This window comes from Xenopus tropicalis, chromosome 6, assembly GCF_000004195.4.
Source record: "Xenopus tropicalis strain Nigerian chromosome 6, UCB_Xtro_10.0, whole genome shotgun sequence".
Lineage (NCBI taxonomy): Eukaryota > Metazoa > Chordata > Amphibia > Anura > Pipidae > Xenopus > Xenopus tropicalis.
This window is the reverse complement of record NC_030682.2, coordinates 87346203-87359952: the sequence shown is the minus strand read 5'-3', so window position 1 is coordinate 87359952 and position 13750 is coordinate 87346203. Positions and strand designations below refer to the sequence as shown.

Sequence of the window (13750 nt, the reverse complement as noted above, 5' to 3'; positions counted from 1 at the left end):
GCACGGTTCTTGGCACTGTAACACACTGCCTTGCCATGTTGGATTCTGAACTTGGCACTGTACTTACACGGCCTTGCCATGCCTGACACCGTACTTGGCACGGTACTCACACAGCCTTGCCATGCTTGACACCTTCCTCAGCACTGTAATTGGCACTGTACCTGGCATTGTAATTACCCAGACTTGCCATGCTTGACTCCGTTCTTGACACTGCTACCACACAGCAGGGACATTCCTGATACTGTACCTGTCCCTACACTGGCACTGTACATTCACAGCCCTGGCATACCGGCAGGGTACCTGGCACTGTACTTGGCACTCTCCAGCCACAGTACCCTACACAGTATTTAACACGGGACTTCACTGCCTCGGCACTGTGCTAGCATGGCACTTGGCACCAGGCTAGTACCGGGCTGCCACTCCACTTGGCACCACGCCAATCGCAGTAACTCCTTTCGCAGCCACCGTGCTAGGCACTGTACTGCCACCTTACTAGGCACTGTATTGACTCTTACTAGGCACCATACTGCCTATTCTCTGGCATGGTATTCTAAGCTACCGGCCTCATTCCGCAGTGTGCCCACAATCTCAAGGGAACTTCTATCTCCTGGTCAGGATTTCTTCCTAGGTCAGGGACTGCCCTAGCCAGCCGCTCCTGATCCGATAACGGCACAAGAGACTCAAGCACAGACTTTCACCTCCGGTACGGATTCCCTCGTATGGGCGGCCCAGCCCCTACTGGCATAGCAGGGTTGACCACCCGCCTGGATACGATCAGGTCCTGATTCAGGCGGTATTTCTGCGTCAAGTGTCTCACCTCCAGGAGGAGCTAGCAACACAAACCCATACACCCTCCGGCCTCCAAGGGGATATTCATCTCCTTATGGTCACGGAATCTTCCCAGGATCCTTCCCACTCTTGCTTCAAGTGTTAGAGGAAGATACCTTTGGCATTCCATCCCACAGACAACTGCAACTCCTCATGCAGTCCAAGTGGGTCACCAGATAATGGCTAACCGACGTTCCAATGCTGTTATCCCCTCCCTCAGCCCGACCAATGAGGATGGAGGGATTCCTTAGACCCATCACCGGGTTCCCAACCTTATCCCGCAAGCTTCCTTGGAGCCAGCACAAGTGCTTAGCCACTCTTACTATCTCGGTAACGGCCTGCCATTTACGTGGCTCCACCTATGGTCAGCCAACCTTCCTCAGGGAAGTTGTTCACAACCATGCTTCCCAGGGCAGATTCCGGGGGGAACCTCCTAAGAATTTCCGACAAGCTACAGGGGAAAGAGGGGGGTATTCCTTCCCCAACCGAAGACCAGGCCTCCCCCTCGTCGGGGGCATTCCTTCGCCCCAAGGGCTTCTAGGCTCCTTCCCAAGAATCATCCTCACAGCCTTCCTTTGCTAGGCTCCGGTTCCAACCGCTCCTAGTTCACCCGGCAGGTAGACTACCAACCAAACCCTCCTATTCCTCAGGGAAGTCACGCTCCTACAGGAGACAGCCTCCATTCTTCTAGGACGCGTAGGATAGTACCCTCGCAACTCTCCGCGAACCCTTGTCCAGTCTGCCAACTAGGTCCTTCATGTCCCGAACATCTTGGGATCACCATAATCGACAGGTACCCTGCCATCATCCAAGACTCTTTGGACCGAGGTGTGATAGCCCAGTACCTTCAGGACCAAGGTCCCGAGGTCCATACCCCATCTGTTTCCAGTTCCAGAGCAAAATGGGCTCCTTGTCCAGTACTAGACCTGAAGCATCTCAGTTCCTTTCTGCTTCTTCATGACATCCATTGGAAGTACTACGCCTACCCTTGGACTCAATCGACACTCTGCATGAATCTCTCACATGCTGTCTGTTCGCACCTTTCCCATGCGATCTCTGGGTTCAGATGCAGTCCTATTCCACTGCTACCTCCACTCAGTCTCACCTACGTGGCCTGCAGTGGAACGTCCTAGGTCTGCGGCATTGCTAAAGTCGGTCCAAAGGATCACATCCTCCACAAGACGTGAGTTCCCCCGGGCGGTGCCCGACACATCTCATCAGCTAAGGGTTGGGTCCCACTGGAACCACAATGGCGGCTCCTGCCCACAGACGCCAGTCTAAAGGGTTGGTTTGTAGTTCTGGACCAGTCTTGACTCAAGGGACCTGGTCGGCCTTGGACATACGGCATCTGATCCACACTCGGGAGATCTGGACACCCCGCCTAGCTCCCTTCTCCCCCTAGGAGGTTAGACCACTTAGGCCAGTCAGACAACGGGTCACGATAACCGGTCACGACTATCGGGCGGAACGCAGAGCCAACAAGTCTCCCAGAAAGTCCTCTGAACTCTTCTCATCCAGGGTACGACTCGTCGCCCTGATTCAGCCCCCCTAAATCAACGGCCAGCCTTGCGCTCCTAGCACCCAGGTTCAAGGAATCTCACCAGACGTCATCCGTACCAAGAGGGCGGCCCAGAAACCGGTATCCTGGAAACCTACCACCCTGTTGGATATCCCTTTAGACCGGGGCAACTCTTTTGCCCATCCATCCCGGTTTTCTCTCGATCTCATGGCTTAGGCCCTTCCTACTGTCTGGACTTGGGTCTTCCTGGGGATCCCTTAAATCCCAAATCTCCCCTCTGTTGCCCTCTTCTACCATGACTGACCATTGCCTGACATTGCCACCCCGCCCAGGGTGTCCCGCGGCAACTTCCTTCCACGATTCCATTCCCCCCTGGGACCTGCCACGCAGACTGAGCGCCCCCAAGATTTCCTTCCACTTGTCCCAAGGTGGTCCCTCCACACCAACCAGGACATCTCCATCCCTTCCTGGTCCCCATCTACCTTCTTCCACGGAAGTGACCCCACACTCCCTTGACTGGTTCTTGCTCTGAATCTGTAACCATTCCAGAACTAGCACTCCTGCCTATCGGCCTCCCTCGCCTGGGCCCCAGAAAGGTTTTTTCGGGTCATTAGAACCACAATACCTCGCCGGATTAGGGAAGTCATCCGCAGAGCATCATTACCAGAGGGAGGTCATTGCCTCTCAGCATAAAGCTCATCCCACTAGGGGTTTTTGGCACCCCTTGGATCTTTAGGAACAGGGCCTAAGACGATCAAGCCCGCACAATCGCCAAGCGGCCCTCTATCCAATTCCTTACCAAACTTGCAATATTGAGTTGTGCAGCATATCCCTCTCATTCGGAGAAGGAAAGACACTGCATGCCTCAGTTGCCTAAAACCGCTTCTCCCACCCTTCTCTAAACGGGACAGCTTTGGTATGTCCCCATGGTCCCTGTGTCCCACAGACATCTGTAAGAGAAAAGGAGATTTTGTGATACTCACCGTTAAATCCTTTTCTCTTAGGACGTCTGTGGGACACAGGGCTTCCCCCCCGGAAGCGGTCCCTTTTTTGGAAAGTTCTGCCTATTCTATATAGCTCTGTTCTACTGTCTCTTATCTTGTTGACAAAACTGGCTCACTCAGAAAGTGACGGGGGGTATAGTAGCAGGAAGGAGGGTCTTCTTACTCTTCTAGTGTCCTGCCTCCTGCTGGTACCTACTATACCCATGGTCCCTGTGTCCCACAGACGTCCTAAGAGAAAAGGATTTAACAGTGAGTATCACAATATCTCATTTTTTCACAATAAATAAATGATGGATTTATTTGTGGTTCTTCAGAGTGTTGCTCTAAATTATATTTAGATGGGATGTTCTATTTACAGCTTTCATAAGAGCCGGTGAGCCACCAACCTGTGACTTTACAAATTCATCTGGGTTATATGGACTAGAATCTGGGAAAGGAATCCAGTATGCATTGATGGGCATCTGCAAAAAGAAAGTAAATCAGCTTTCTTTTAGCCACAGCTATTCTGTATCTTTTAGCACACTTTCAGGAATATGCAGGAGAAATTGAGACTGTGGGGAAAATAGCTGAATTCTCTGGATTTCTTGTCCGTCAGGTATCTCTTGATAATGAATACAATGCCGTTCTGGGATTCCTTCAAGTTCCCATAAGGTCTGACAAGTAGACCTCCTCAATTTCAATATCTTCTGCAACATGCCTGGTAATAAGCTGATCTGTAACAACCCTTTTAATAATGTTATTGGACAACTGACACCAAAAATATTAACACCTTTGTGAGCTAAAATGTAACGATGTCTTAAATGATGAATTACCTTAATTCAAGTTTATACCTAACTTTTTTCCTTCCAATATGTTGCATAAAAGTGATCCTATGACAGTGGCTTATCCACAAGAGTGACTCCAAACAGAAAACTTTATCATATACAAAATCTAAATTGTTTTATTAAAATACATGTTTAGCAGTTTATTTATTACAGTATGTAAAAGATTGTATTTAAAAGTTACAGATAAAAAGGTTCTGCTTGGCACTTCCAATGATCAGTATGGTAGGTGAGGTATTTTGACAACCTTTTTTATTTAGAAAGATGTTTTTATGTACCAATACCTTGTACGTACGGAAAGGTTACAGTAAAATTCATATTCCATTCAAAGCATTGATTGTACCACTAAAGGAGGTTCTGCTTTGGATGGGGGGAGCTGGAGGGGCAGTTTGGCATTCCATGGTCTTTTAATTTGTCCCTGAATTAATTCTAAATGAATTAATTCTAAATGAAATTTTTAAAAAGTCCCTGTCTGTTGATAGGATGTTTAGTACATTGAGCTGGGAGTTATTTTTATGCCACAATAATGGAAGTACGAAGCAAACAGAACATTGTGGCACAGGAAACAGCCGAGCTTTCTGGTCCCACAGTTGGTACTGTTTTGCATAGATGGCAGTGACTTGGAGCTAGAAATTTGGTATCTATCACTTAAAGTCAAAAACCCTAATCTGGACTTGAATTCCAACACTCCTCCATTTTCATTAAGGCATGCATAAGCTCACTTTCCCCCAACAAAAAGAGCGCTTTGGCCACTTTTCCCACGGTAGCATTTTTGGAGCCCTCTCTCATTTTCCACTTATGCAGTGTTTGGTGGACTTTTTCTTGCAGGCCATCCCTTTCATAGTCATGGTCAATTTCATCAATTTCTGGTTCACGGAATCCAAGATGGCGAGCAAACAGTTTCCATTTTTTTGACAAATTTTCTCTAAGTAGTTGCAGGTGATTGTCATTTACTATAGTTTGGCACTCTGTAAAATGAAGAAGGAGAGAATGTTATATATCCTCACTTGGCTGATAAAAGCTGCTGACATATTGGGCCATGTATGGGGCCTTTTTTTGATATCAGGCAGGTTAGAAAATCCTATTGGAAAAGCAATGCTGTGGCATGTTGATTAAGTCTTCTACAGATGGGTCTCTGTAGGCCACAGTATGATCAGATTGTTGCTTGTGGGTGGATAAACCTAATTTGGTTTATTGCTTCAGTGGTCAAATCAGTAAAACATGTATGTTTTCTGACCTTGACTAATGAGCAGATCCTTCTGTCCATAAATGCAGATCTTCAGAGACTTTGTAAACTAGCATTTACACAATAAATACATACATTTTGCCATTATGTGTCTTTGTGCCCCGTAGGAAAAGCCTGATGCTCTGTGGCAAGTATGGTACATAAATGCTCACCATCATACCTGCTTCCTACTCTGTGCCATGCGATGCAGTCGCATTTACAATAACTGCAGAAAAATGTCCCAAAGAGAAGTCTTTACACTAAAACATACCAAAAGCAGCAAGATCTTCCACACTTGAGTTGCTGGTTCTGGTGATATATTCAGGTCTTGGTTTAGGCCTATTGCTGATGACACTCAGTGTGTTATGGTTCCCAATCTGAATTGAATTACTGTTGGAAATGCTGACATTTAGGCCATTATCCACTAAACAAAAAAAAACAAAACAAGAAATTAGTAGCTTTCAGTGATCAAGTTTTTGGGGTTTTCTGTTTAACATGACACCATCTGAATGATTATTTACTTCTCTTAACCTTTAGGTGCAATTTATAGTAAACTACATCTCTGCCTTAGTTATGACCCTGTACATTCAACATTACCGCTCTGACACCTTTTCTTCCCTCCCTATATTTTTAATCTTGGTTCCCTATTAATTATATTGGCATCTGGCATTAGATTTACCTGTTGGACTTTGGTGTCCTGGGCCTACCGGAGCTGCCATCTCAGGGCCCCCCTCCCAGTCATGAGCGGATGTTGAAACCCACTGATCCCCCTCCCCCATATGTACATTATACTTTTCCGTAGTTTCGGGCGGGGCCTACAAGGTTTTTTTTCCCCTGTGTCCCGCCAGTCCAACCCTGCCTGCCAAGCCAGTTAAATACCAGCCACTGGATGACACTTCTAATGTGGAAATGCATGCAAAAGCAATATAATATCCGAAATGATACAATTGGCATTTCCTGCTCTGCATTCTCTTGTTTACAGGATCTTTTACTAAAGTGGCTTCTTTATCTTAATTGTACAGAACCTGTTACCAGGCAACACACACTGCTTGGGGAATATATACACTAGCCCTGGCTATCTCATATGCCATGTATAATGTGGCCCTGCAGAGGGGAGTTTCATGGCTGATGAGTAGTAGTCTGCAAATTACGTTGGACAAAGTAAAACATGACTTCTCTTGTAGAATCCCTGCACCATGGCAATACTTAAAAAAGTGTTTTCTTTTTATATAAATTCTATCCAAAACCATGAGAGGAGACTAGGATTCACTAAGCACCCCCTTTGTTAAGGTAAGGGACAAAACACTACAAACAAAAGGAGAATTGAGTAGTAACATCTACACCCCTACAAAAGAATGTAACCCCTGAAATGAATACCAGCAAGGCTGTTTGTACAGGAAAACAAGCCTCCCTCCCACCTAAGGTTCCCTCCAATAGCCTCCCCGCACCACCATTAGCCAGATCTGGGGTGGGAGGGAAGATTTTGTTCTCTTTTAACATAACCAAAATGCATTATCCTCCTTAAAGAATAAGTAAACCTTTTTTTTTTTCTATGAGTAAAATTACTCTAAACAGCCTCCAGAATTACCTACCTTTGTCCCAGCATTCTCTCTGACCTGGTTCCTCAGTCAGAAGGTGATAGTTTTTCTTTGCTCCTTATGCAGAGTGAAGCCCCCACTTCCTGTTCAGGTCTCTCATCCAAAAAAAAAAAAAAAAAAACCCTGCTAATGCACAGACTGGCTCCTGCTGCCTCCAGGCATGCGCAGAAGGCTCTCCACTCCGACAATCTTGTCGAAGAGAGAACTGAACAGGAAGTTTGGGTGGGGCTTCACTTCACTATATAGTGTAACTATATAATATTAACACATTTATAACAAAGAACTAATATCTGTTTCAAGCAATGTCGTGTTTCAGCCGTGGGAAATTGTAACAAGAATGCCAAGACCCTTCCCTGCATGTTTTGCACCTTGCTAACTGGAATCTTGACTGCTATGCTCATGGAATTAAATCAGTTCCATACAACACTCTCCATAAAGTGGATGATCCTGCTGGAAATAATACAATGTCTAAATTTGGCATCACGCCAATCAAGGCAGTTTTTTTGTTTATCATATTTAAATAGGTTTTCTTCCCTTAAAACAAAATTGCAGGTTTGTTGGCTTCTCATGTAACTGCCTATGTGCCTGTTGTAGGAAAATTACATTGTAAGCTCCACTGAGGTTCTATATAATATGTAACAGTTCAATAAATGAAGACAGCAAAAAGGAAATTTTGTGATACCGTTAAATCCTTTTCTCTCAGGACATTTGTGGGACACAGGGACCATGGGGTATAGTATCTACCAGCAGGAGACAGGACACTAGATAGGAAGAAGAGTAGTAGCCCCTCCTCCCTGCAGCTATACCCCCTCACACTTCCTGTACCTGCCAGTTTTGTCAACAAGATAACGGTGAACTATTTACATATGGCAGAAAGGAATTCCGAAAACCCGCTTCTTGGTGGGAAGCCCTGTGTCCCACAGATGTCCTGAGAGAAAAGGATTTAACGGTGAGTATCACAAAATTTCCTTTTCTCTTGCAGACATCTGTGGGACACAGGGACCATGGGGACATACCAAAGCTTTCCTGTTAGAGATGGGGTAGGAAAAGCGAGTGCATGCTTTTCGGCCACTGCAGAAAGCAGCACTTTTCTGCCAAAGTGTGTGTCAGATGCTGCAAAAACCTCAAAATTGTAGAACTTAGCAAAGGAATGAATGGAGGACCAAGTGGCGGCCCTACAGATTTGTTCAGCTGAGGTCTTGTTCCTGAAGGCCCAGGAGGTGCCTATGCCCCTGGTGGAATGAGCCTTGATGCGCAGGGGCGGAGTCCTTCCTTGAGCAATGTATGCTCTGTGGATGGCTTCTCTTATCCAGCTTGCTATGGTAGGCTTAAAGGCTTGACAGCCCTTCTGGGGGCCCGAGGGTATGATGAACAGGGAATTCGAGGAACAGATTTACTTGGTTCGATGTAGGTAGAAATTTAGGGCCCTGACTGGGACCAGGGAGTGGAGAGCCTGTTCCTTGGCCGGTCTTGGGCAGAAAGAATGGTAATCTCCTGGTTGATGTGGAAGGAGGAGACCACTTTAGGCACAAATGTTTGAAGAGTTCGAATAACTGCTCGGTCTAGATGGAAAATCAGATATGGATGTTGGTGAGATAGAGCACCCATCTCGGATATCCTGCGAGCTGAAGCAATTGCGAACAGGAAAATGGTAAACCAGATTAGAGGAATGGATGCTAGAGGTTCAAAGGGTGGGCCCTGTAGTGCTGCTAGGATTAGGTTAAGATCCCACGGAGGACAGGGATCCCGGAAGGGTTGGTGAAGATGTGATATTACTTGCAGAAAGGTGAGTACATCAGGCAGGGTGGCCAGACGTTGTTGGAACAGGACTGACAGGGCCGAAATCTGAGACTTGAGGGAGCCCAGGGAAAGAACCTCGTCCCTCTTGTAGAAAGGAGAGAAGTCTGGGAACCAAGAATTCTTGGAAGGGTAGGTCCATCTTGTCACACCAGTGCTTGTAAATCTTCCATACTCGGTGATAGGTCCTGGAAGATACCGTCTTCCGGGCTGCCATCATGGTGCAGATTACCTGTGGTGAAAAGCCCTTGTGCCTGAGTACTAGGGACTCAATAGCCAAGCCATTTAATTTCTGGAGCCCCGGGTTGGGATGCCGGATGGGACCCTGAGTAAGGAGATCTGGACGTAGTGGGAGATGCCATAGGGTTGCCCTGCTGAGGGTGACTAGGTCGGTGTACCAAGACCTCTTGGGCCAGTTGGGGGCCACTAGGATCACCTTGCAACTCCCGGTCTTGATCTTTCTGATGACTCTGGGCAGGAGAGGCAGAAGGGGGAAGATATAGGCTAGGTTGAAGTTCCATGTGGCTGTTAGAGCATCTGCTGCAAGTGCTAGAGGATCTCGACACCTGGCCATGAAGTGTGGGACCTTTCTGGCTAGAGGCCATTAGATCTACATCTGGTATGCCCCATCGGTCCACAATGTCTTGGGACATAGTGCCCATTCCCCTGGATCGAGCTGCTGCCTCCTTTGGTAGTCTGCCTGCCCATTCTCTAGGCCGGGAATGTAGACTGCTGATATTCTTACTTCTCTTGCCACTGCCCAAGTTAGAATCTTGGAGACTTCCTTGAGGGCTTTCCTCCCTGCTGATTTAGATAGGACACCGTGGTGGCGTTGTCGGACTGGACTTTGACCTTCCCCGGGAGCTGGTCCTGCCAGTGAATTAGGGCCAGTCGCACCGCCCTGATCTCCAGGATGTTGATTGGAAGGCTTGTCTCCGAGGCTGAGCAGATGCCCTGGGCTACTGACTGATGCAGAACTGCTCCCCAACCCTTGAGGCTGGTGTCCGTAGTCAGAATAATCCATTGTGGTTTCTGGAGGGGACACCCCCTGGACATGTGGGGGGTGCTGAGCCACCAGGATATGGAGACCCTTGTCCTGGGAAGCAGATGGAATCTCTGAAGGAAGCTTTTGCACTTCCACTGGTCCAGTATGTTCCACTGGAGGTCCCGAAGGTGGAATTGGGCAAATGGGACCGCCTCTATTGCCGATACAATTGAGCCAAGAACTTGCATAGCAAAACGGATGGAAGGCTGCGGCATCTGAAGAAGAGTACGCGTGAGGTGTTGGATCTTTGCAATCTTTTCCGGAGGAAGGAAGACTCTCTGCTGTGTTGTGTCGAAAATCATTCCTAGGAATGGCATATGATGTGCAGGTACAAGTCGAGACTTGGCGGTGTTAATTTTCCATCTCAGAGTGCTGGTGACCACCGATAACTGTGATGAGGCTTCTTCGAGGGAGGGAGCCTTTAGCAGTAGGTAGTCCAGGTATGGGGTAATGGATACCCCCAGGGACCTCAGATACGCTGCAGCTGCTGCCATGATCTTGGTGAAAATTCGGGGTGCCGAGGTGAGCCCGAATGGGAGTGCAGTGAACTGGAGTTGGTTTTTGACAACAAAATGTAAATACTTCCAGTGGCGAGGGAAAATGGGCACATGAAGGTATGCGTCCTTTAGGTCCAAGGCCACTAGGAATTCATTGGGATTCATGGCCACAATCACCGATCTGAGGCACTCCATCTTGAACCTGGAGAAGCGTACAAAGGTATTGAGCTGCTTTAGGTCTAGGACCAGGCGAAAGGCGCCATCTCTTTTTGACACAATGAAAAGGTTGGAGTAAAAGCCCTGGAATCTTTCTCCGGGGGCTACTGGGGCAATTACCACTTCGTCCAGGAGGTCCTGAATAATGGAGATGAAGGCGGCTTGTTTGTGTCCATCTGGGGGCAGGCGTGACATGAAAAATCTGCCCGGAGGGATCGATAGGAATGCGAGAGGAGTCAGGGACTGGCAGTGCTGTATTTTTGGAGAGACGTGAAACTGGAGGGTCCACTGATGGTGGTGTGGACCACTTCTCCAGTACCTCTTGAGGAAAAGGATAGGAGCGTTGGAAGCAACGGTTGGCTTGAAAATCAGCTTGAATGATGGTATCAAGTTGCTCGTGGAAAGGAAAAACAGAGTCTTTTTCTGGCGTCTGAATAGTGATTGTGTGGGTGCCTGGGAGGAATATGGAATCTTGAGATCCAGGCAGGAAGTTACATGACATGAGGCAGTAAGGGCCTCGGTAGCCTCCGAAGGGGATCTGGTTGCTCCCTCGGTCCTCGGATGAGAGCTCACCCTCACTTAGGGATTGCCTATCCCAAGTAGCAGAGGCCTGTAGGGAATCAGAGTCAATGAGCTCCTCTGGGGGAGGAAGTGCATGGCGCTTTCTAGGCTTGGAGCGGTCAGGGACCTCATGGTCCAGCTTGTCTAGAAGTTTGCCTAGGCAATCAGCTAATTTTGGAATGCCCGTGGAGAGTTGAACCGCCCAGGGAGGTGTATCCTGGCTGGAGGAAGATGTGAGCGCTGTAGGATGCTGCCCTGATGGAGGGGTGGAAACTACCCCTTGATCCTCTGACTGGCATGGGGTAGGTGGGTCTGGGGCCTGAGGAATGGGCTCAGTTTAATAAAGGTTATTGCCCACTGTCTGCCTTACTCGCCCACTGCCTAATGTCTATTCCCTTCTAGCACCCCCCCTCCTGCTGCAGATACCGTCCATAAGGTCTGTGCAGTGCTCAGGCAGGAGGCGCAATCAGGATGGAGAGTGGTGCTGTGCTGGGAGCTGAACTGGATGAAACCCGCGTGTATGCGACTGATCAGGATGGAGATCGGTGAAAAGTGGCGCTAAAAACAGGCGCAAGTGAAGGAAAATGGCACGTGATGACGTCATCGTGCACGCGAATGTATGGAACGCATCCGATATTTTAACTGAATGGAGCAGCCAGGAGGGAGGGAAAAGGTCAAGGCTGGCAGGTAAGGGCTGAGGGCAAGGCCAGCTATTGTAGGGAAAGGTTGTGCTGAGTACAAGGCAGTGGCACTGACCTGAGGTAGGCATGGGAGGAACTGGACAACTTTTGCCCTGGTAAAGGGGGGCAGGGAATTTCTGTGCGGTCAGCTCTAAACAAGAAGCTTAGTGACCTCAGTTCTCCATGGTCCCACGTAGGGGGGAGCCTAATAGGGGGGGGACTCTTTGTAATAAACTGCTGGCTAGCAGTGGGTTAATACTTCTGCTGTGTTAGTTCAGGTACAGATACACACTGGAACTTTTGGTATATTTATTAGAACATGGCAGGTAGATCTGGCCTGCTCCATGCTGGCTCTCAGCTTAACTGGAAGCACAAAACAGGAATAGGAATATCATCATCAAGCAATGGCAAAACAGTAAGAATGCCCTTAACCAAAATGTCTACACAAGGAGGTTACTACACTCTTGGGTGAGACACCCCCCCCCAGGACAGACCCTGGTTCCTGACTTAGTCAGGCTGCAGATAGATCAGAGCTGAAGAGATCCTGTCTCCTGAAAGGACACTAGAAAAAAAAAAACTGGCAGGTACAGGAAGTGTGAGGGGGTATAGTTGCAGGGAGGAGGGGCTACTACACTTCTTCCTATCTAGTGTCTTGCCTCCTGCTGGTTGATACTATACCCCATGGTCCCTGTGTCCCACAGATGTCTGCAAGAGATGTCTGCTGCAGAAGAAATACAATACAGTCTGTTAATAATGAGATAGATTTGGAAAGCAATGGCATAAAATGTCAGTTCTTTAATTTATTTGATGTACAAAGGTCCTGTCATGTGTGTATGGCCACAAGCAGCTACTCACCTACTCCTGTCCTGTCATCTCTTGCAAACAGTTGGCTCCTTGGATGAGAACTTTGTGCTCCTGTTTCAGGTGTTGGATTTTTCTCTTTCCAGTCAGTATTTGAGTTTTGAGAGAGGGATGTCTGTCCATAAGATCCAACAGGAACATATCCTCTGTTTTGATCAGGTCTCTGGTAAATGTCTTGCCAGTTGTTGAAATGAGAGGCCGGGTAAAAGGGAGTCTCAAAGTTGCCTGCAATGGGACTATTGGTAAATCCACTAGCTGCTGGAATGTGATTCATCCCTGAAGCTTCATTAAATACTTTTTTACTTCTTTCTTCTAAACTACTCTTGGGAGTGTAAGATTGGCTTCCTATGTTATCAAGTCGACTTCCATTTTGGTGGTAATTTATTTCGTTTTGCAGTTTCCTCTCCAAGGTTTCATCTTGTCTTGGGTCCTCAGATTCTATTGGCTCATTAAGAGCAGGACCAAAAAGGGATTCATCAACTTGGTTTGTGGTTATAAATCCTTGGGAACTGTGCAGAGACAGTGGCTGATCTACAAACAGTACACAATATTAGATATTACCAGACAGAATACAATCATCTCAATGTTTTCTTGATAGGAAGCTTAGACTGCAATCTCCACTGAGGTAGGAACTCATGAATCATGAGCAACATCTATGTTATGTGTCTGTGGAATATGTCAGCAATCTATAATTATAGGAAATAATACTCAAATAATAACAGCAGCCCCTAGGATAATCATGGCTCTGCATTGGTGCGTGAAAATTTGTGAAACCTTCTATATATCAGTACATGACCTAAAATGTGATCTATAATGTGTTTAGTCCCAAGACTAAACAACGAGAACCCCATTAAACAAATGAGTCAAAACTACTACTTATACATTTTAAATGTGAAGTCCCTCTGCTTTTCAAAGAAGCTATGCATCAACCACTATGGAAAGCGGAGGTGACTTCAAGCTGAGTTTTCTAATGTGAGTGAAACTTCCGAGTTAACATATAGAGTGATAGAAGAGTTTTTACTAGGGTGCTTAGCAATGGCTGCAGTATAAGGCAAGATGTTTATGTATTCGTGCAGAGTAGATGGTATATGTTCATTA

The 13750-nt window shown here is 47.2% G+C and overlaps 1 protein-coding gene across 1 annotated transcript in view; it reads right to left on the bottom strand.

The window, feature by feature from the left end:
* Window positions 1-4268: 4268 nt before the first annotated feature.
* The window catches only part of ripk1 (receptor interacting serine/threonine kinase 1), an 18136-nt gene continuing 8654 nt past the window's right edge, over window positions 4269-13750 (bottom strand). The window contains 3 exon segments of the mRNA NM_001079035.1: window positions 4269-5140; window positions 5669-5821; window positions 12647-13183. Of these exon segments, the coding sequence (NP_001072503.1) occupies window positions 4836-5140; window positions 5669-5821; window positions 12647-13183 (995 nt within the window). The 3' untranslated portion in view covers window positions 4269-4835.